The sequence below is a fragment of the Drosophila kikkawai genome, chromosome 3L (assembly GCF_030179895.1).
Source record: "Drosophila kikkawai strain 14028-0561.14 chromosome 3L, DkikHiC1v2, whole genome shotgun sequence".
In the NCBI taxonomy this organism is placed as follows: domain Eukaryota; kingdom Metazoa; phylum Arthropoda; class Insecta; order Diptera; family Drosophilidae; genus Drosophila; species Drosophila kikkawai.
The window spans coordinates 22,316,192-22,337,230 of NC_091730.1; the positions used below are offsets into that span (position 1 = coordinate 22,316,192).

At 42.8% G+C, this 21,039-nt stretch overlaps 2 protein-coding genes and 1 long non-coding RNA gene across 6 annotated transcripts in view; 2 read left to right on the top strand and 1 right to left on the bottom strand.

Moving 5' to 3' along the window:
• RhoGEF64C (Rho guanine nucleotide exchange factor at 64C) overlaps nt 1-21,039 on the top strand; it is a 114,866-nt gene that overhangs the window by 64,210 nt on the left and 29,617 nt on the right. For all 3 annotated transcript variants that reach the window (XM_017172916.3, XM_070286127.1, XM_017172918.3), the window contains 3 exons: nt 3,074-3,145; nt 16,025-16,126; nt 16,369-18,472. In XM_017172916.3, coding sequence (XP_017028405.1) covers nt 16,372-18,472 — 2,101 coding nt within the window. In that variant the 5' untranslated portion in view covers nt 3,074-3,145; nt 16,025-16,126; nt 16,369-16,371. The remainder of the gene's footprint in view (nt 1-3,073; nt 3,146-16,024; nt 16,127-16,368; nt 18,473-21,039) is intronic.
• LOC108078830 (uncharacterized) lies at nt 8,207-8,776 on the top strand. Its single transcript, XM_017172921.2, has one exon. The coding sequence runs from the start codon at nt 8,207-8,209 to the stop codon at nt 8,591-8,593; it is 387 nt and encodes a 128-aa protein (XP_017028410.1). The 3' UTR covers nt 8,594-8,776.
• LOC138928559 (uncharacterized) lies at nt 11,279-12,387 on the bottom strand. 2 transcript variants are annotated; one of them, XR_011444973.1, is made up of 3 exons: nt 12,293-12,387; nt 11,897-12,213; nt 11,279-11,693 (listed from the first exon to the last, which is right to left on the bottom strand). It is a non-coding gene; the product is annotated as an uncharacterized lncRNA (long non-coding RNA). The 2 variants fall into 2 exon arrangements; XR_011444974.1 differs by having other exon boundaries at nt 12,304-12,359.

Consider the following 21,039-nt stretch of genomic DNA (forward strand, 5'->3'; position numbering starts at 1 on the left):
ACTTAACCAAAAATATTTCAATTTTTAAATAGATTTTTCTTCAAGTGTCAGAGGCTTAGCTTTGCGGTCGCTGTCTGTCGACGAGCCTTTCGATGGCAATAAAATCGGGGCTGGGAAATGGGCGCAGAGTGCATTGAAGATATAGACGGATATAGACTAGACAGAGGGCAAAAAGCAGAGGGCAGAAACGTTTTCGCAACGCTTGAATTGCCAGCAAAGTGGGGGGAGTTATTCGTGGGGGAAAACGGCTGGGAAATCGGAGGGGAAAACACGTGGGGGGAGCTCCAGCTTCAGCTGCAACCAGCACAAGCGATGCTGTCGCTGGCGTTGCAGTTTCCGCATCGCAATTCGCGATGGCTTTCCACGCATTTCCCACTCGCTGAAGCTCACTTTGCTGCTGTTCCGAGAAAAGCTGCAGCATGCATCGCTTCTGATGGGAATATAAATATTTATAAAACCCAGTGGAAGAAACGCGATTATGTGGCAACCTTGACTGGATCAAAACCAGCCCCAAGTTCAGATTTAAGTCTGATTATAATGTTTTCTAAACATGAAAATCGCTCTTAAAGTTGGCTGCTTAAATTTTCCATTTCTATTTGGAGAAGCATCCTTGTCAGTCTTAGTTTTATTTTTCTTTTTCCAGCTCTCAAGATACTCCATCCCATTCTAAAATCCGTCTCCAGTTACGACTTCAGTCGGCGTATCTAATCAATTTCAAGCAATATTTGGCCACCTTGAAGCGGGATTGAACCCGAGCTTGAGCTGGCAATTTGTATTTGGTCGCTGGCTCCGCTCCCTTCCAGCTGATTTCACTTGAATTGCAGCCAGATTCCCGATTCCTCGGCGGCGTCTGCTCTTTGGTCTCCCGCCTTTAGTTCCTGGTTCCTCAGCTCCCAGACCTTGCCCATTAAATTGAATTTAGTTTGATTGCATTTGATTGTAGCTTATCAGCAGAGATTTATGCTTCGTTAAGCTTGCAGAGCTATTGAGCAGGCGCATTTGCATAGGGCTCAACAGTTTTTAATTAAGCCCGATGCGTGTGCGTTATAAATAGCTAAAAGACCTTGGGCCTGGGCCCCAGCCACCCGGCCAACTGATGATGACTACTGCGCTGCTGCTCCTCCTTGGCGTTTTCTCGGCGGCTTAAAGTGCGCACTCATTTGGCCATTAGGCGGGAAGGAGCAACTGCTGCTGCTGCAGCGCTAGAAAACTCTCACTTTGGTCTATTAATGATGATTCGCACGGCACAAGCCCGAACTGGGGCCTGCAGCCAAGCCACAATTAACCCGCTAAATTGCCAGAGTTCAGGCCTTTTAAATATATTTATCAAAAGAGATGGAAATATGAGGGGAAAGTTGGTTAGAAACTATAAAATAATATAAAGGATTGGGGGGATAATTATAAAAAATGTTCGGATTTTAACTGAAAATAATCCTTAAACTTTAACAACAAAAATTATGCTTAAATAATATTTGTAAAATAAAATAAACTCCTTGTAGTATTTTAAAATATATCTCTTTAGGGGTTTTTAGTAAATTTTTAGTTAAATATTTTATATTTAGTTTCTAAAGACCCCTCCTGAGTCCAAGGGTTAAGCTGAGACCAATTCCCGCCAAGTTGAAATATCATCAAGTTGGATAGAAATGATGCCGCGTTAATTGCGGCGGCCTCCAAGGCAAATGCAATTTTGCCTTCACTTTGCTCGTTGAGGCGTTAAGCTGACAGTTGGCCACCTGGCCCCCCCCATTCCAGCTTACCCCTTGCACCTTTCACCCCCCCTTTCACCTGCCGCCGACTGCAGCTACCTGTGCTTATCATTTCTGGCCTGGCCCTGACGCGTGATGCGTTTTGATAATTGCATGCCCGGGTAAAAGGGCTGTTAAATAATATACATTTGGCAATATATATATTTATATATTATATGTACTATACAGTAGCAGCGGCAGCACGACTCTCGCCTCGCTGCACAATTAAAAGCTGTCAAAATTTCACTTTGGTAGCCCGTGTCCCCGGAATCCTCTCCCCTTTCGCCTCGGCCCTTGCTTTTGCCATTGTTTCCCGCCATTATCATCAACGCCCATTGCATTTTGATTGTCTTTGCACAATCCAGCGCCAATTTTAAAATCATTTTCACACACGACTGCATCGCACCTCGGCCCGGAAATGTTTACGGCCAAAGAAATCAACGCTCTGCAATACGCCCACGCACCCGCACCCGCAGAGCGATAATGAAGTTTTCCCCCTCACCCCACCCATCGACCGTCCGCTTCCGATTTACCCCCTCGATATAGCCCCGATTTACCTCTGCATTCCCCAGCGGAATTTCCCGCCTCCACGCCCAATCGATCCGATAGGCACGCAGCAGCGCAGCGTTTGTTTATCTGCAAAGCGACCGATGCAAATTCAACTGGAGGTATAAATAGAAATAAAATAAAGTACAGTGAAGCGTGGGTAAAGGGAACTTGAAATGAAATTAATAAAATTCCATTTTTGTTTTCATTTTATATCTATCTTTTATTATTTCGGGTTTCCCCATTATAAATATATATATAAATTTATATTATAAATATATAAATATATATTTAATATATAATACATATATAATTTTTTGAGGCGTTGTGTTGATTGTTCTTAGGATTATTGGTTCTTTAGATTTATAACTAAATAGAGACTATATTCTTATAATAAAAATATAATGAAATCAATTTAAGAAAATAAAAAGAAATTGCATTATAATTTTATTAATATTTTAAGTACTTGTTAAAGATTCATTTCTCTTTCATTTTAAAACATTAAAATAAGGGTTATTCCACACCCTTCCTCAACACTTTCATCTCAAATTCCAATTGGTTCACCTTATCATGTCTAGACTGTAAATAAAATAAATTCGTGCATTGCATGGCTGCTTAATTGCGCGCAACTTTCAGTCGCTAAATTAAACGTAAAGATTGCAATTTGCAATTGTTGTGTGAGCACTAAATAACGTGCCGCGCGATGCCAAAAATTCAAATATCGTCCGACTGCGAAGCACTCAACACTAATAAGATAACAATTTATTTATGTTTACTTGCAGCCAAAGGCAGAGAAGGCATAAACCCAACATAAACGAAGCCGGGCAAGTGCGAAAGACACCGAGATTCAGCAGGTGAGATAAAGCCAGAGTTTTGAATCTCTCAATATTCTCCACGTATTTATTTGCATGGCTCGTCGAGTCAAATTTAATCAGTTTTATTGTATTTGCTCTTTTGAGACTTTTTCGCTTGTTTTGGCTATTTTGTGTGCCGCCGTCAAACAGATTTGGATTTGCAATCAAATATTTATTTATTCCTTCCGTTAAAGATTCAAACTGGATCAATAGTTGCTCACCAAGCTTGTTTGTCGGCCTTCGAATGAGTGTTTTTTTTTTTTTAATTTAATAACTCCGAACTTTGCAAATCAGTTGTTGAACTTCCAAGGCCTGTCATATTCACAGAGAATTATTATGAAAATTGCATTAGAAAGTTTGAATTTATGTTGATATTTTTGTAAAGTAAAATCAAGTTCAGTTTTAATTTCAATGATTTAATACTTCAAAGTATTTTATACATTTAGGAAGTCATAATGATTTAATTTCCTCCGCAAGGCATTGACAGTTAAATTTATGCTTTCCTTTTCCTTTGAATATATTTTATACGAAAGAGTTCACTCACTCTTCGTTATCTTGTTAGTTTGTTTTATTTATAACAACAATTAATGCAATGCCAGCTATTTTTGGTTTGGCCTTGGCTTTCTTTAATTAACGTCAGCGTTGCAGGGATATATCAGGCATCTGTCATTAATAATTGCCAAAGAACTCCAAGACTCTTGGACAAACACACAAGACGCATTTGAAGTGGCCGCCAACCTCGAAAGTTTGCGATGCGGTCAGCGGAGAATCGCTTTGCCCACACACACATACAAATAATTATCGCTTAATAGTCAAACCTCGGTGTAGAAAGAGGGGGTATGGGTGGGGAGCGGATACCGCAAGGCCAATCAAAGCGTCATTGAAACGGAAACGGAAACTGCAAGTCAAATGGCAGTCGGCCACAGGAAATGAGGCGCACAAGCGCCAAAGAAGAGTGCGTGAGTGGGGGAGCGAAGAGAGTGACCGCACTCAATACTACTCGGCGACCGCAAATTAACGCGAATTCCACATCGCCACTTCTTTGGCTGTGATTCTGATGAATTATTAAACGAGTGTCCGTTGCAGAAGCATCTCGGTCGTCATCATCAGCATCTTGAGCCAGCCTCCTCCACCTCCTTGGCCAAGAGTGACCAAGGCAACGTTTGTCAACGTCCCCGGGGCTCCTCCGGTTCTCTGGCGCCGCCTGAATGAGCGCTCAAATGAACACCGCAATGAATGTGCGCCGCATGACAAATACGTAAAGTTTCTTTTGAAATTAAGCAGCATTTGCTGCCAATTCTTAACTACATCAGCGCAGAGCAAACTTTGTCCTCTCACCCGCTCGGTAACCCATCGTCGAGTAGTTTTTCCTCTGGCTTCCGTTGGTTAGTTTTTCCTGTGTGAAGCCGAGAACAGAGAAAAAAGTTTGGAAATTTTGGATATTTTTGTCTTTGTTTAATATAACAATAATGGTAATAAATCCTACATGTTTTTATTATTTGCTTCGTAATTATTTCCGTTGATTTCTAAACTTTTTAAAGCAAAATAAATTTGTAAAAAACATCCTAATTTTTTTAACTGTGCCTCAGCGGCAAAGAGGAGCTTGCTCATTTCAAACTTTTGACACAGAAACTAATTTTGGCAAGCGGGCGTCAGGCAGCCAACCGAGACGACGGCCAAGAAGGAAAAGTCTGAGTCGGAGATGAAGATGGAGATGTTGGGGGAAATGGAGCTGCCTACGGTTGAGGGGAAACCTCAAAGCTGCAGGCGGCCCTGGCTTTTCCACTGGGTAACCACTCGCCCCTTCCCCCCATCCCTTTTGGTGGCTTTTCATTCTTTTAGTGATTGCAATATTTCATTGCCTTTGCGGTTCGTGTGTTGCATACTTTTGAGCAATGTCGCTGAGGTTTCGCCTTAATTAATTGCCGCCACTAACCCACTTCGTCGTTGCTTTTAATCCGCGAATTTTCACCAGCTGCATTTTTCACAAGTGCTCGGCATTGGAATGAGCGGCATTTGCCTTTGAATGGGGCTTTAATTGTCATTTGATTTGATTTATACTGGAAGAGCTCTCTGGTGTCTGCTTATCATGTCGTGTACTGTACGCACCAGGGCAAAATTAACGCTGAGCTGGAAAGTCCGCGCCGAGCTGTCAAATCAAACTTGTCCCCGTCAGCTGATTTATGACGTTTTGATTGGGCGATAAGTGTCTCCACCTCCTCCTCTGTCTGTCTGTCTATTGTTGTGACACTGCATTTCGGGACTGTGGTTTCAGCCAGGCTTTAAGGATGCACTGACTTCCAATTCAATTCAATTTACAATCCCTGGCCACTTCAGTCTGTGCCTCCATCTTCGTCCTCGTCCTCGTCCTCGTCCAGAGAGCTCTCCTTAATATGTTTCAATTTCATTGTGAACTCGGCAAAGCCCCTGACTCTCTGCCCCACCTGTGCATACGGGATGTGCAGCTAGATGGAGAGGAAAATTTGTACAAATATCCCAGGAAAATAAGCCATTAAACGAGGCCGAAAAGTGGGCATTGAATGTTTGCCCATCATAAATTGGCAAAAATTGCCTGAAAAGTGCACCTGAAGAAATGTGCAAAAAAATAGTCTTCGGTGAAGTCGAAAAAGCAAAAGTTGATTAAAGCTTCTGAGTTAAGCGGTTTGGTATTTAAGAAAAGTTTTACATAAATTTTGGAATTGGAATTGGAATTACTTTGAATTTTTTAACAGCTTTGATTTATTTTCTAGCAAGTAAATTTATTGAACTTTTTAAAAATCAAGCATTAAGAATATTTATAAGCTTGTTGATAGTAATAAAAACTGTTTAAGCCGCCCCTAAGACTACATTTCGTATTATTTAATTCATATAAAAAATTCTAAAATTAATTATTTATGAATTATTTGTTATTTATATTGTAAGTTAACGATTTAAAAAATAATTTTGAAGACTAAATTGTAGAAAAACGTAAACTTATTAAATATTTTTACATTTATTTATTGTTTTACAAGAAATTAAATTATTATATATAATTTTTTCTTTGAGCTTTCTTTTAATTAGAGTTTTAAATGCATTTAAATAATTATTGTTTCTAATTATTTAAATGAAAGTAAATATAGTATATTTTCATATTCCTATCACAGGCCATTTACTCCATATTTTTCTCCTCCAGTGTTCCCAAGATAGAATTTTAATGGGGAAAACTGCTGCTGATGTTGCCGTGTCAATTACACGGCTAAAATGTTCACACCTTGCGTTAATAATGCAACTGCGAAATTGAAATGCATCCAACAGATACAGATCCAAGCGCAGATACACAGAGACACAGAGATGGCCGAAGAAGTGGTCCAAAGAGCCCAAGCTGATTGCATTTCATTTTCAATTTAACTTACTTTAATTTCGACTGCTTTCGCTTCTGGTAATGCTGCCGTTCGAGCTGCTCCCGGTTTTTGCAATTACCATCGGAGGGCAGACAACAGTTGGAATTACATTTTCAATATTTCCCAGCAGCAAAAGCAACAGCAGCAGCATCATTTTTTTATATAGCCCACTCCGCTAGATTCTTCTGCACTACGGCCATACATTTTTAACTACAAGCTCTTGAATGCAATTACTTTTCAATCTTTTTTTTTATTTTTCTCTCCAGCCCCATCTTGTCTAGTTCATATCTATATAGTATCTATATATAAAAAGCAGCGCCATAGTTGAACGCGAAAATTGCTTATTTCAACATTCAACTTGCAAAAGTTTCGTTTCGTCTCGTTAGCTTTAAGGGAAAAAGCTAAAGTTTGCCATAATTCTGCCAGAGGTCTATCACTTTCTTGCCACCTCGCTTGAATTTCTTTTATTTTTGTTCGCCGTCCGCCCTTCTTCTATTTATTTTAGCTCGGAATACAGAAAAACTAGGTTGAACTTTGTTTTATTTGATCAAGAATTTGACATGATGGTTTATGCAAAGGCAGGGGGAATGTGAAAATGTGAAAATGCGAAAAAACTTGCCATAAAATCTATGCGACATTTTCCATTCCATTTTACCCCGAGTGCACTTTTGCCCCGCTGCCCTCCACCACTGACAAGGCAGTTATGAAAGTTGATCTCGACGGTTCTCTGGCAAGTCATTTTCCAGGAAAAAAAAATGGGAGTGAAAGGATTAGCTGAATAAATTGTGAGACCAATAAAAATAATAGCAAAATTTTCAATGAAAATATGTTATTAAAAATTTTTAAAATCTGTTCTGGACTTAATTCTATGGCTTATAATTAATTCAATCAGCAAGCTCCACTTTATTTAAATTAAATATTTTTAAAGAAATTTAACCATTTAGTTTAAGAAAATTCTTACTCCTCGTGACCAGCTTTCTTTTCCGCTGTGCAAATTTAAAATATTCATGGCTGAAATCGATACTTATCTGCCGTCTTTCTCGGAGATCATTAATGAATCCTTGAAGGCGGAGCAGCTGTGTCCGCTCGCTAATCCTGCTCGGCTGGCATCCTTCCTTGCAGTTTACCCTTTCCTCGCCATGACTGTGCATGCTCATCGAACATTTTCAGCTGCTTGGGAAAATACGTTGTGTAATGTCACTTAATCTTTTTATACGCGCCAGTTGAGTTGAACATCTCCTCGTTTTCTTTTTTGCAAATTGCCAGGGCGGCCGCGTGGGCGGATTAGTGGAACGGATTAAGAATGAAAGTGTTTGCAAAATACGAAAACTTTATGGCGGACGGCAGATTAAGAATGAATTGTTTTTTATTACGCCACCCGCCGGGCATAAGTCAAAAGGGCAGGTAGGTCTCAGGTAGTATGGGTTCTAGGGGTACCAAAAAAGTAGGGATCGCTGGAGGACAGGTAGCCGTACCGAGCTCTAGGGTGTATAAAAAGCAGTTGCAGCACTGGAAGAGGCATCAAACGATCAGCAAACGTTGAACAAGGAACATTAAAATATTATATTCGGAAATTATAAGCTATTTGGAATATAAGAAACACCAAGGAGCTGTTCAAGTTCAAATCTTGAAGGATTCAAAATATTTGAAGGATTCTGAACATTAATTTTCTGACCAAACAATGCCTCGCTACCAGAAGCTCATCAACGAAGAGGACAACATGCCATCAACATCATCATCATCATCCAGTTTTCAAGAGCAGCAGCCACATCGCTTCCAGCGGCACCAGAAACCCAGCGTGGGCTATCACCTGTACCTTTACCGCCAGCAACTCGCCCAGCGAAATGTGGAGTACATCCGGCTGTCCAAGGCCAAGTACTGCATCACGGACACCCTGCTCTCCAAGACGGTGAGGAACCTCAAGGGCTGCAGCATCGACGAGCTGAAGACGGTGAACAACCAGATTGTGTTCCGGCACAAGCTGAAGCATCAGATCCTGCGCCTCCGCAAGCTGAAGAGCCTGGGCATCAAGAATGCCAATCCCAAAATGGAGAGCACCGACCTGTGAGACGAAGAGATCCCGTAAAAAAGTCATCTCTGTCTATGATTTAGGCATAGGCTCGAGAAAGACTTGATTGTGGTTTAGTTAATACATTTAAAATTGTAAATCTACAAGAATTTCAATTTACATTTTTACTAATTGAGATGTTTGCAATACATTCCATAAATAGTTTAAGTGGCGGGCACTGCAAAAATCATACTTACTTTAATATTAATCCATTAAACTACTTTTTAAGCTAGACTTGAAGTTAATAAATAGGATAATAAATAGAAAAAATAATTAATAAAATCAAAATCAAAATGAAGTACTTTTCGGATTTATAAATCTTTCCTAGTTCAGTTTCTCAGTTAAATAATCTCTCCTGAATACTAACTGATAAGTAAAGCTCAAAACACACACAGTCTTCGATTTTCGATTAATCAAGAATGTCATATCTTCAGTGTCATTATTTTGACCACAGCTGTAAATATTATTTTTGGCCTGTCACAATCCGGAGGAGAAATGAATGGAGACACCACGAACATCTGTGTGGACAGAAGGCAACCTCAATGTAACTATCTGTTGAGGCCAATTTGTGGCATTCACTAATTGAGTTCTCTGTGCAGCATCTTGACACGTGTCAAGACAGCTCATCCTGGCCCGCATTTTGGTCCTTATCTCGGCCACAATTCATTAGGAATTTATGAGTATTTCGGGTGCAAGCGCACTTTTTTTCAAACAAGGAAAGTGGCAGGGGAATCACCATTTAATTGAAAAATAATTTTCACAAAGTGCTTTACACTTAACTTAACACCAACATCATTATTTTCACTCAAATAATATTAATAAATGCTGGACCCGTCGCCTTGCCATGCGGCATAATAAATAAATGGCGCACATAATGCGGCCAGTAAGTCAATTTTATTATCGAAATGGGTTGCGATGTTCAAACAGAAACCTCAGCCAAAGTGAATGTGAGTGTTAACAATTAAAACACACACACACAGTGTACAGTATGCCGGGCTTGTTTTACATATGCTCGCAATTATGCAGTGTGTGGGCGATGCAATTTGCAAACACTCAAAAGTATGCTATGAAAAATGTCCGCCCGCACATTAAATTTTCCACACAATCAATTTCCTTGCCAAAGGAAAATCCCAACTGCAGCCCGGCCAAGCCTCTCTGCCATATGTTATTTAATTTTCTATAAAATTTATTTATTTATCGCCGCTTAATCGTTCAGACTTCCCGTCGCCTGTCGATTTAAATCAATTTTCCCTCTCGACTTCTAGGCACACAAAACTTAAAGCGGCAGCCGTCGATTAGTGCGCTTCATGATGAGCATCATTTTCATTATGTTTATTAGGGGAACCGCCGGGGCAACGCCTGCGTTCTCGAGTTAATGCAATAAATAAAATTTCAACTGCACCGCCGGGCATGTTTAGCCGCATGAAAAGCGACAGTAAGCCGGGCCTGCATAAGAAGTTGCCTGTTTATCTTGGCCCGGTCTTTGCCTTTTGTTTATCCTGGTGTTCACTTCGGGCCCGGGTCCAGGTCCTGCCCAGGTCCTGTTCCCCAGCAGCTGTCCCCAGACCCGAATGGGTTACCCAGAGCCGCCTCCCGTCATCATCTCATCTGTGGCACAGGAAGAAAAAAGGTGCAATGATGTGGATTTAGATGGATAAATATATTTTTATCTATTCAAGAATTTATATCAACATGAAATATATGTAGGATATTTATTGGTTTTATATTTTTCTAAATTTTATTAAACCATTTAAGTAACTAGTTTTTTGTTTAGATTTTTTTCTCCGTGCCCCTTTTTCCTGTCGCAGGCTGCTTTCTTTCAAAAAGTTGCCTTCCGTGCCGGCCTTGTTGTTGGCCTTGTTGTCGGCTTGGCTTTGGCCCGTTTGGTTAGCGCAGTCGCTTGGCTGCCTGCTTGGCCAACTGCCCTAATGAGTTTACAAAAAGTTTTGCTTTAACAAAATGCGAGGGGCAGAGCGATGTGGGACAGTGGAAGTTGGCAGGAACTGCCCAGCATGTTATACAAATTGCAGGGACAGGAGCACGAGCAGGAGCAGCAGGCCAGGACAAAACTGTCATCAACGTCGAGTCCTGTGTCTCCCTGTCCAGTGGTTGCATGTGGAGGATGTTGCTGCTGCTGCTGCTGTTGCTGTGCGACTTAGACTGCCATTTGTTTACCTATCCTGGCATGTTGCATTGTTGCCTGTTACTTGGCGTCTAAGCGAAAGTTTTCGCATTTATGTTGCTGCCGGCAGTGGAATATGCATTTTAATTAGTTTAGCAAACTTGTGTGCACAACTCGGGGCAGACACAGTCTCATTCTGCGTCGGCGTCTGGTTAATTGCGCAAATTTAATGGCTGCTGGTGCAGCAGCAGCAACCCCATGCACTTTAAGGCAACTTGGGAAAGTTTGCCCCGCCGCCTTCAGCCTACAAGCAAATGTAGCACAAGAGTTGTTAACATTTCACATTTCACTAAGTAGCAAATTCAATTAGTTTGTCTCCGTCGTCGTCTGCCCCTCGAAGAGCCATGTGAACGTTTTACTAAATTACTTTAATGCCCAAAAGTTCCCTGCCTTTCGCTTCGCTTCCTTTGCCTTTTGGTTTCGCAATTTATGTCTGTCGTAATTTACTTAACTGTCTGGTGCATAAATTAATTTGTCTAAGCATAAATCTGCCGACTGTTGGGCGCTGTGCACTGCATTGTGGCCGAAACGAGCTGCCAACTGATGGCCGGAAAGATAGCTCATTAGGTTTTTCAATAAATTTAATTCAATATAAATAGAGTGCCGGCTCAGACGGGTTTCGCTCTCCCCTGCTCCTGCTGCAAGTCCTGCTCCACTTTTCCTGCCCCGTCAGCCGTCAGCCACTTCATCTTCGTCGGCGCATCCGTCGGGTTCTTTTGGCAACCGCCTGTGGCAGCTGCAGCAGGAGCAGGAGCTGGAGTTGGAGCGGGAGCAGAAGCCTGAGCTGGTGCAGGAAGCAGCATCAAAGTTGCACACGTCGCCATCAGCCAGGACTTAAGGCAGCTGATGTTCATGCTCAGGACGAGGCGGTTCCTTCCACTGCAACGCTCAACGGGCGCTGGAAATGGGGTGATTTCACTAGCAAAAATAGAATAAAATATGTAAAAGATACAAGGATTTGGGGTATATTTCTAGTAGGAAGTCTTTAAGATATGAAATTATTTTTGTCTGCAAATATAAATTAAATGTAGAATCCTTCGGGAAATTAACCTAAAAACACCTGACCTCTTTGTGTTCTGCAAAGAATAAATAAATTATATTGCAAAATAAACAACCTTTACATTTTCAAGGTTTTTCTTCAGTGTTCCTTTCTGTTTTATAGATCCTTTTTTTAGTGTCTGCTCTTCCCGCTCAATTTTATGTTCCTTAACCTGAGCCGAGCTTAGCCGAGCGTTTGCAACGCGTAAATTTGGCGCTCCAAAGCGGTGATTATGTCGTCTTCTCCCCAGTTTTCCCTGCTGTTTCAAGCTCCCTGATGCTTCCTCTCGCAGCTCATCCCCACCTTCCTGGCCAATTTTTCTTAGCTGACTGCAGTAGTGGCGGTGGTGCCGTTGTCGGCGACGTCATCACTTGAATAAATTAAGTCGCCGGCAAACAGCTAAATGAAATTGTTAATTTAGAGCTGCACAACGGAGCGTATGCTTGATGCGTCTGTGTGCTGGTTGCCAGCGAGTTACCTGCGTGTTACCTGAGCAACCGGAGCTGCTGCTGCTGCTGCTGCTGCTGCCGGCTGGATGTCTGATGTCTAACTAATCCGCTTATGGCATGATCCCAATCCAACGGCCAGCACATGCCCGCATCAATGAAATATACACACATATATATTTTTTCCCGGAGCTCTTTTGTCTCTGCAGCTGCAGCTGTAATTGCATTTTAAATGTTTTTTCTAGGGATTGTATATCGAAATGGAAAATTCTATATGATATGATATTAAATATCGTTTTAAAATTATAATTTTTAATACAAATAGAACATATTGTAAAGTTTTGAATTAATTTAGTTACAAATATCGATAAAATATCGAACCAAATTATAGTACTTAAAAAGTTTATATAACTCCAGGTCTTCTTAAAAATAAGCAATTATAAAAACTTTAATATAATTCAATTAGATACCCCAAATGGCTAAAATATACTTTAAAATATTAACATCGATATACAAATAAAGCCCATGCATCGATACGACAAGTTTTACTTAAATTACTAAGAAGTATCGATAAAATATCGAACAATACCTTTTAAGAATCGAATTATTGTTCATATAAAAATTTAAATTTAATTTATAATTATTCCCAAATGACTGAAATATTTTTCACTTCGATGTACAAATAAAATACCTGCATCGATACAACAAGATTAACTTAAATTACTAAGAAATATCGATAAAATATCGAATCGAATTATAGTTCATAATAATTTTCTAGCTTCTATAGAAATTTTAATTTAATTTATATAGATCCCCAAATGACTGAAATATCTTTCACTTCAAAATACAAATAAAATATCGATACAACAAATCTTAAATTACTAAGAAATATCGATAAAATATCGAACAACTTGTATAACTCCAACTGTTCTTAAAAATTGTTATTTATACAAATTTAAATTTAATTTAATCAGATTCCCAAATGACTGAAATATTTTTTAATTCGATATACAATATGCAGGTATTTGCATCGATACAACAACTTAATATCGTCATTTCGATGCATTTACCCATCTCTACGCTTGTCCAACCGGCAAATGGACCAATGATCACTCGAATTTATATTAAACTTTAACCCTCAGTCACTTAATTAGCCCGACTGCAAGTGCAACTGCAGTTTCGATTGGGCGTTAACTACTTTTTCATATGACCATCAATCTGCGGCATGGCCAAGTTTTCTGGGTGGCTTGAAACCGACACCTAACTGCCCGGGGCCAAGACAATAACAAAAAGCGAAAACGAAAGCGAGAACGAGAATGAAAAAGGGGGGCGAGGGTAAAAACTTACCCCGAGTCAACTTGAAAATATATTGAAAAATGCAGTAGTTCGTTTTTTTCTCTTCGTAGAGTTTCTCTCTCTCTGGCTAGCAAAGTTTTGTGCAACTTGGCTGCGTCTTCCCTTTGCCTAAACTGACGTAAATTTATAATGACAAATTGCATTTGGCGCAAATGCGGCGAATAAAAGAAATATATAAAAAAAAAAAACGCTCAGCAAAGGTAGCCAATTGAGCGTGAAAAATTATGAAGCTGCAAAGAAAAGATACTCGCTAAAGGCCAGCCAGCAAAGAGACAATTCAAGTGCTTAATTACAACATAAATCCGCTTAAATGTAAATTCTTTTCTTTGATTGCTGCTTAAGCCAGGTGAAAAATGAATGGAGTGCAGCGTCTGAAGAAGAAGTCGCAGACAAAAGTGAAAGACTTTCACAAGCCAACAAAGGCAATCAATAGAATGGAGATTACGCCTTTATAATGGCAAGATAAATATATTTGCAAATAAAAGAAACAAACAATACAAACTAAAGTCAGAAATCAATTCTGGAATTTGTATTTACTCAACGCCCACGCGGCGTATGAGCATTATTTGCAGAAAATGCACCTCCCCTCGCATATTTACCATTTCCAAACCCCACCCCTGCCATCAGTCAAACCGGGAACAAACAAAAGTTAAATTCAACCCTGCCCCCGCCGAATCCCGCTCATGTTGCTGCTGCTCCTGTTCATGTTGGCCCGTTGTGTTGCCGCTGCTGTTGGTTCTGCGATACTTTGCCCATGGGCGCCACCGCGTCCAGCGATAAAGCAAAAAATGACACGTTTTTAATTTTACTTCACACCTACACAAGAGCCAGAACAACAACAAGGAGCTGCTGCCATGTAATCAAAACTGCAAGAGAGCAACAGTCACAACAGCAACAGCAACAATTGCTGGCTGGTGACAACAATGCAGCGACACAAAACACGCTGAAGGGAAGTTGAAGGCGAGCCAGAGAGCCAGAGAAAAATTAGATTTATCACGAGTGGTTGCCGGAAAAATTGTCAACATTTATCAACATTTTTCAACGGGCAGCGGGACGTGTTTTGAGGCCAGGCCAAGCATCAGGCACCAAGCACCAGGCACCTCAAGAAACAGAACAGCGGACCAGGAATGGCCAAGAAAAGAAACTCTGGCCAAGACCGAGACTAAGCCAGGTCCAAAGTGTGCCAACACCTCTCTCGGCTTTGTCCGGACGTCGCGACGTCGCGTGGGAGTCCGAGTCCGAGTTCGAGTTCGAGTCCCATTGCGAGTGCGAGTCCGCTCCGCATTTTGATTAATATCCGCAACGTCAAGCAGCCGCTTGCAGGACGCCACAGCAACATCACGAACAGCATGGCAACATGTACACTTGGAAAAACACTTGAACATAATATAGAGAAAAGATGAAAGGAATTCTTAAAGCCTTTAATTCAATGTTGGATAGACACGGCTATGGCACATTTTTCAATTAGGTTTTAAATTTTAAGAAAAGAAGTTAATTCTAACTGGGCGAAATGCACAGGTAATTGTTGCTAGAAAACGGATGCCAGGAACATATTTTTCCCATTAATAAATATCGACAATTTAGGTGATACTTATTAAACTTAAAGAAATCTGAATACATTGCTTTTCAAACTCTTTAATAATAATTTTACTTTTTATACCTTATTTCTTCCTCTGCACTACTTGAAAGTTGCCATAGCTGAGCAACAATCGCAACAAGAAAAGATTCTGGCCCGTCGCTTCGTCCAGTTGCCTCTTGTGATTGTGAAAAGTGGTCACGATGATGACAAAAATTCACTAGCGAAATGAAAACAAAGTTGCCCGCCGCCTTTCAGCCAGTGTGTAGGAGGTGTTGCTTGTTGGCAACTCTCTCGGCAATCTGCACTACGCTTTCTCCTAAAAAGAACTTTCCCAAAAAAAAACATCACAACAAAAAGAAAGAAAGGAGCGCCTTGAATGCGGTTTATATTCCTTTGACTGGTTTATTTGATTTGGCAGGAATAAGCTGGAGAATTGTGAGAAATTGCTGGGGATTTGTGTGGGGCAAATTGAGTTTCGGGCTCTAGGAAAACAGCATTGTGGCAATGGTTGAGCGCAAAAAATTCTAATTATCTTATGGCGACTTTAGAGCTAAATTAATTAAGGTAAACATAAAGTATTTTGTGCCCTAAAACGGATCAATTTTCTAGCTAATCTGGGCCATTTTTCATTAGGAACCCTTAGAGCAGAGCACAAACAAGAAACAGTAACCCTAACTCACTCACACTCTCACTCTCTCTCTCTCTATCTAACACACACATAATCGCATTTTAAACTTTTTCAATAATAAAACTTTTCTAAACGGATTTCCCGCTGGACGCGTTGCGCTTTAATAATTTCTCCGTTTTTATCTCTTTTTTTTTATTCCAGGCAGCAGGCGGTTTTCAGCTGATGGACAACAAAGGACAGAGTGCATCGGAGCCATTAATTTAAATTGGATATTATGAGCGCACTAGCAGCGAAGACAGAAAGGTTAGTGAGCCCTTTCATATTTAGGGTAACCTACTGGGCCACTAAAGAATAAGTTATTTGATTATTTTAAACCTAGATAGAGGAAAAGCGAAGTCAAGTATAACTAAAAAAGTTACAATTAGTTAATAAATTAAGTTTTTGTTAGATTCATCTCAAAGTGGTATCCAAATTTCACACTATTTTAAATTGATTTAAACTTGATCTTTACTAACTTATATCTTTTTAATTCCCTCCCCCTCTAGCTCATGTACGACAAGTCCAAGAAATCGTGGAGTCAGCGGCTCAAGACGCTCGGCAGCGGTGACACTGTGGACAAGAACGCCTCTCTAGCGGCCGTCAGCGGGATGCAGGCCATGCAGCAGTTGCAGCTGCACATGCAGCACCAACACCAGCAGCACCAGCACCAGCAGCTTCAGCAGCAGCAGCAGCAGCAACACTTGCCCCACCATGGCCATCACCAGATGGTGACTGCCTACCAGCTGCCGCCGGTGCCCGGCGCCGAGTTCCTGCCCAGCGCCCTGTCGCGCTCCATGAAGTACGCGGAGCCCTGGATTTATGGAACTGTGAGGGGCATCCCTGCCCGACCCTCCTATGGGTATCATCCCCATGCGGCAGCCATTTTCGCGGCGGCCGAGGGTATGCCGGGGACCACTGCTCTGGCCGTGGTGATCTGCTCCTGTGCCGAGTACTTGAACGGCACGAAACGTGACGTGAAGAAGGCGAGCGTGTGCAAGAAGTGCAAGGGCTCCCGCCTGCCGCTGGCCAACATTGGAGGAGCAGCTGGGGGCACCGTGCGTCTGCCAGCTGTCAGCGGCAGCGGCAACGCATCCTCCTCGCGGCGACCCATGTCCGCCACGATGCGTGTGGTGAGCGCCACGAAGAAATCACGTCCCTCCATTCTGGATCCACAGAAGGATCCCTATGACCTGATGCGGCGCACGCGACTCCTGTCCCCGGAGCCAAGCTCCAAAGATGCGGACGGCAAGTCACGTAGCCGCAGTGAGCCGGCTGGGAATCCCACCAGGGGTCGCACTCGCACCCGGGCTCCACCGCCGCCGCCTGTCATGAGCTCCGTCCCCAAAGCGCCAGCCACTCCCTCCTCCCTAGTGGATCCCACGGACTGCTGGCTGATGGAGGACAACGAATCTCTGCTACAGAGCAGCGGCCTGGCATCCAGTAGGGCCTCCAACCGGCGATCCATCCTCCGATGCCACGTCAATCCCTATGACCTGATCTCAAGCGAACTGCAGCGGAACCTGAGGAAGCCCCACGACGACTTCGATGTGGCGGATGCCCAGCTCAACGACGATGCAGTGGAGCGCCAGCAACGAACCAGCAGCAAGTTTTACAGCGGCAACGTGACGGCCATCGCCGGCCAGCGGATTAGTCTGGGCGAGAAGGATGCCGCCGATCCGGGTGACAGCTACGAGCGAATTATGATAGCCTCTAGCGGAGATGCAGCGACGACCAATGGACCGCGACGCCCGCCGCGCAACAAGAAGATGGATGAGCCCGCGGAGGTAACAGTGGGAACTCCTGCAGTTGCAACTCTTCCAGCTGCTGCTGGCAGTGCTCCAGTTGCCAGCCCTCCAGCTCCAGTACCCAGCACAACTGCCACTGACGAGGAGGAGGAGGAGGAGGCCGAAGATTCCCCCTACACAGTGCTCACTGTGTCGCCCACGGAATCTGCTCTGAAGTCCATACTGAAGCGTCCCGTCACTCTGGACCTGTCTGTCTCGCCTGCGCCGCCACCGACGCCGACGGCTGACATTTCTGGCCAGGCAACGCCCTCGGGCAAGTCGCAGTTCTATATACCGACGCCAACGGGATCCCCGCCCCTGGACACATCAACACTCACGCCCACAGCCACATCCACACCCACTCCCACTGGAGGAGCAACCATCACGCCGGGCTCACGCAAAAAAGTGCAATTTATGGTCGAGGATAAAGTCATAGCCACGACTGTGACAGCGGCGACAACTGATGATGGCAGCGATGTCTGCGTTGCCGCCGCCACGAAAACCAACTACGAGTACTACAATCGCAAGCGAAATGCAGCAGCAGCAGCAGCAGCAACGTCGTCAGGAGCAGCAGCCACATCATCCGGCGCAGCAGCAGCAACATTGCCATCAGATCAGCAGGAGGCTGGAGCTGCTGATGAGCAGTATAACTTTACAGCTTCCGCGACAGCAAAGCCGGATAGTTTGCATTATGAAGATGTCGTTCCAGGACCCCAAATATTTGACAGCGGCGACAGCGTAGCTGCGTCCTCGAAATTATTACTGCCAGCCGTGGACGGCGGGTCGCCGCATGTCACTGTGAATCCTGTCAGCGCTCCGCCAACTGGTGAGTACTCAAAAAATCCCCCACACAGTTGACTTTTAATTATGAGCGGAAAGTTGCGACTTTGGCAAGGCCAGCAGTTTTTCCGCAGCTCCAGTTCGTTTCATTAGCTAACTGGCTTCCCAGTGCACTAGCCAAGAGTGGGATTAAATTATAGCTTCCAAGGACTCGGAATATAAGTATGAAACAAGGATAACTGGCTTTAAAGCAATATTTATTTTAAATAATAATCAGAAATTATAGATCTGAAATTAGAATTTATCAAAAGAATCTAGCTGAAACAAAGCTTATAGATTATAGTTTTCAAAGTCTGTGAATAAAAGTATGAAACAAGGATAAGTGGCTGTAAACCTCAACTAATTTCTATATAATCAGAGCTCTTCTTGGCCACAATTACTCTCCTCTACTAGAAAAAAAGAGTCTTTCACATTCGTTGTCTCCCATTTCAGTGTCATTATCTCTGGCATTCACTCACCCGCTGGACTCTGCGAGTGAAAATGAAAATTCTGCAATTGTTTGCTAATTGCTCATCATCACGGCACGGTCTACGGAGTTTGCCACATTGCACATTACGTATACGCAAAGTTGGCGACACTTTATGCATTATACAAATTTCCTAACAAGCATGAAAACGCTTTTGGCCAGATGAGGGGTTGTGTGTGGGCCAATTGAAACGACAGGCCGGCATTTGAATGCGACTGGAATGGAAGGGCGACCATATAGAGAGTATATATACTACTCGTATAGCAGTAGTAGTTGTAGGTTAGGGCCAGGGGTCGCACCTGGTGCCAGTTCACGCAGGGGTTAACACCATAATCAAGCATCTGGCGGAGAGCGGCAGTGGCAGCCAGACCCTTTGACACAGTCTCCCTGTCAACGGCACACGCTCTGCCGCCCACCCCGCCGGATGAGCCACCGTGCCACCAAGCCCCCTTCGGCACGTAGCAGCGCGGCAAACAAAACGACAGCTACAACTACAGCTGAAACGACTAGCAGGCCAAGTCAACGTGACATTTGCACCCACAAATGGCAGCGACGCACGGCGATATGTCACACAGAAAGAAATTTATATTGGCAAATATATTTGAATAACTCTAAGCGGGGAAATAAAGTGTTTCTGTGAAGTAAGAAACTACTTACCCACTGAAAACTATTTTTTTTTTTTATAGACTTGACAGATAGATCTCCATATCTTATACCCAGTTTCTTTGACTGCAGCGAACTATTCACATTCATAGTCGCATTCACAGTCCCTGTCCCTCCCCATATGCATTGCTCCTCCAGGTGGAGCTCGCAGAGGAGGCGTGGCACACACACATGTTCGACTTCATTCAAAGCAAATTAACAGGCGGCACACTGGGATAAAACGGCTGTGCAGCCGGAGGGAGCGGGACTCATAGACGGACAAAAAGTTTTCATTCAATTAAATTTCGACGGTGAAGAAAATCTTGTGTCCATCAGGGAATCGAGTTGAGTTCGGTTGAGTTGAACTCAACTAAAGTGAAAGGGTACGAGTATATATCTTTCAGGGTGGCTACATGGTTTGTGACCTGCAGAAATATCCTCGTATTAAAATTCAGTAATCATTAAATTATTTAATTGGATTTTTAAAGAGTAAAACAAAGATTTAAAAATGAAATAGAATCATTCAACAGTTAATTTTCTTTTATATTTATTGATAATATTTATTTAACTATTTAAGACCTTATAGGAATATTTTGTAGTAATTACAGCCAACACCCTTTGAATTCCTGCCCTAATAGCCTGTGTTACATGATCTCTTTATGTCCCCATTATTTTCCAAGCTCATATATTGTCAAGACCCTTACCACTCGCGACTGCCTTTGCAGTTATGCCAACGCATCGGGAATTTCACGGGCCATTCTTTAGACTTGTGGCTGTCTATTATGGCCCAGAGGGAACGGAGACAAAGGGAGAAGCCAAAGGAGCCAGCGGAGCCTCATAAAGGTGACATGGCGCCCACGTGTCTCCAGCGCTAGACAATTACAAAGTTCCTCCTTCGCCGGCTGCAATTTGTTGCATTGTTTGCCGCGAGTTAAAGCACTTGGAACTTTGCAAACTATTTTTGATTTGATTTTTGAAATTGGCTCGCCACGGGCGCTTAGTGATCCCACCTACCAGAGCCATCCGCCCACCAAAGCCGACCATATTCCAGGCGCATGGAGGAGCAGTGGGGACCGGGGACCGACGCCTCCCGAGATGATTTATGGCGCACGTGTTGCATTCACCGGGAGGAGAGAAAAAATAAAAGGAGACCGGGTCGCCAGACGGGCCAAATCGCAGTGAAAGGCATTAAAGTGATAGAGTCTGGCCGCTCGACGGTGAAATTTGCATTTTTAATGCCCCAACGCCAACGCCACTGGGCCAACTTTGAGCTTTTGAGTCATGGCCGTGGCCCGAACTCGCTGGATTATTAATATTTCATATTTGTCTTTGATAAGCGGAAAGTGCGGCCCGAACGAGAGTCCTGAAAATAGAATACTGTTTCACTTTTAATATGAATGGAAATTGTAATAATTCTGGAAAGGCTTTTGGGGGCGATGGAAAAA

What these genes read in the sequence shown, in the direction of transcription:
- LOC108078830 (XM_017172921.2), top strand. Translation starts at nt 8,207, where the DNA reads ATGCCTCGCTACCAGAAGCTCATCAACGAAGAGGACAACATGCCATCA.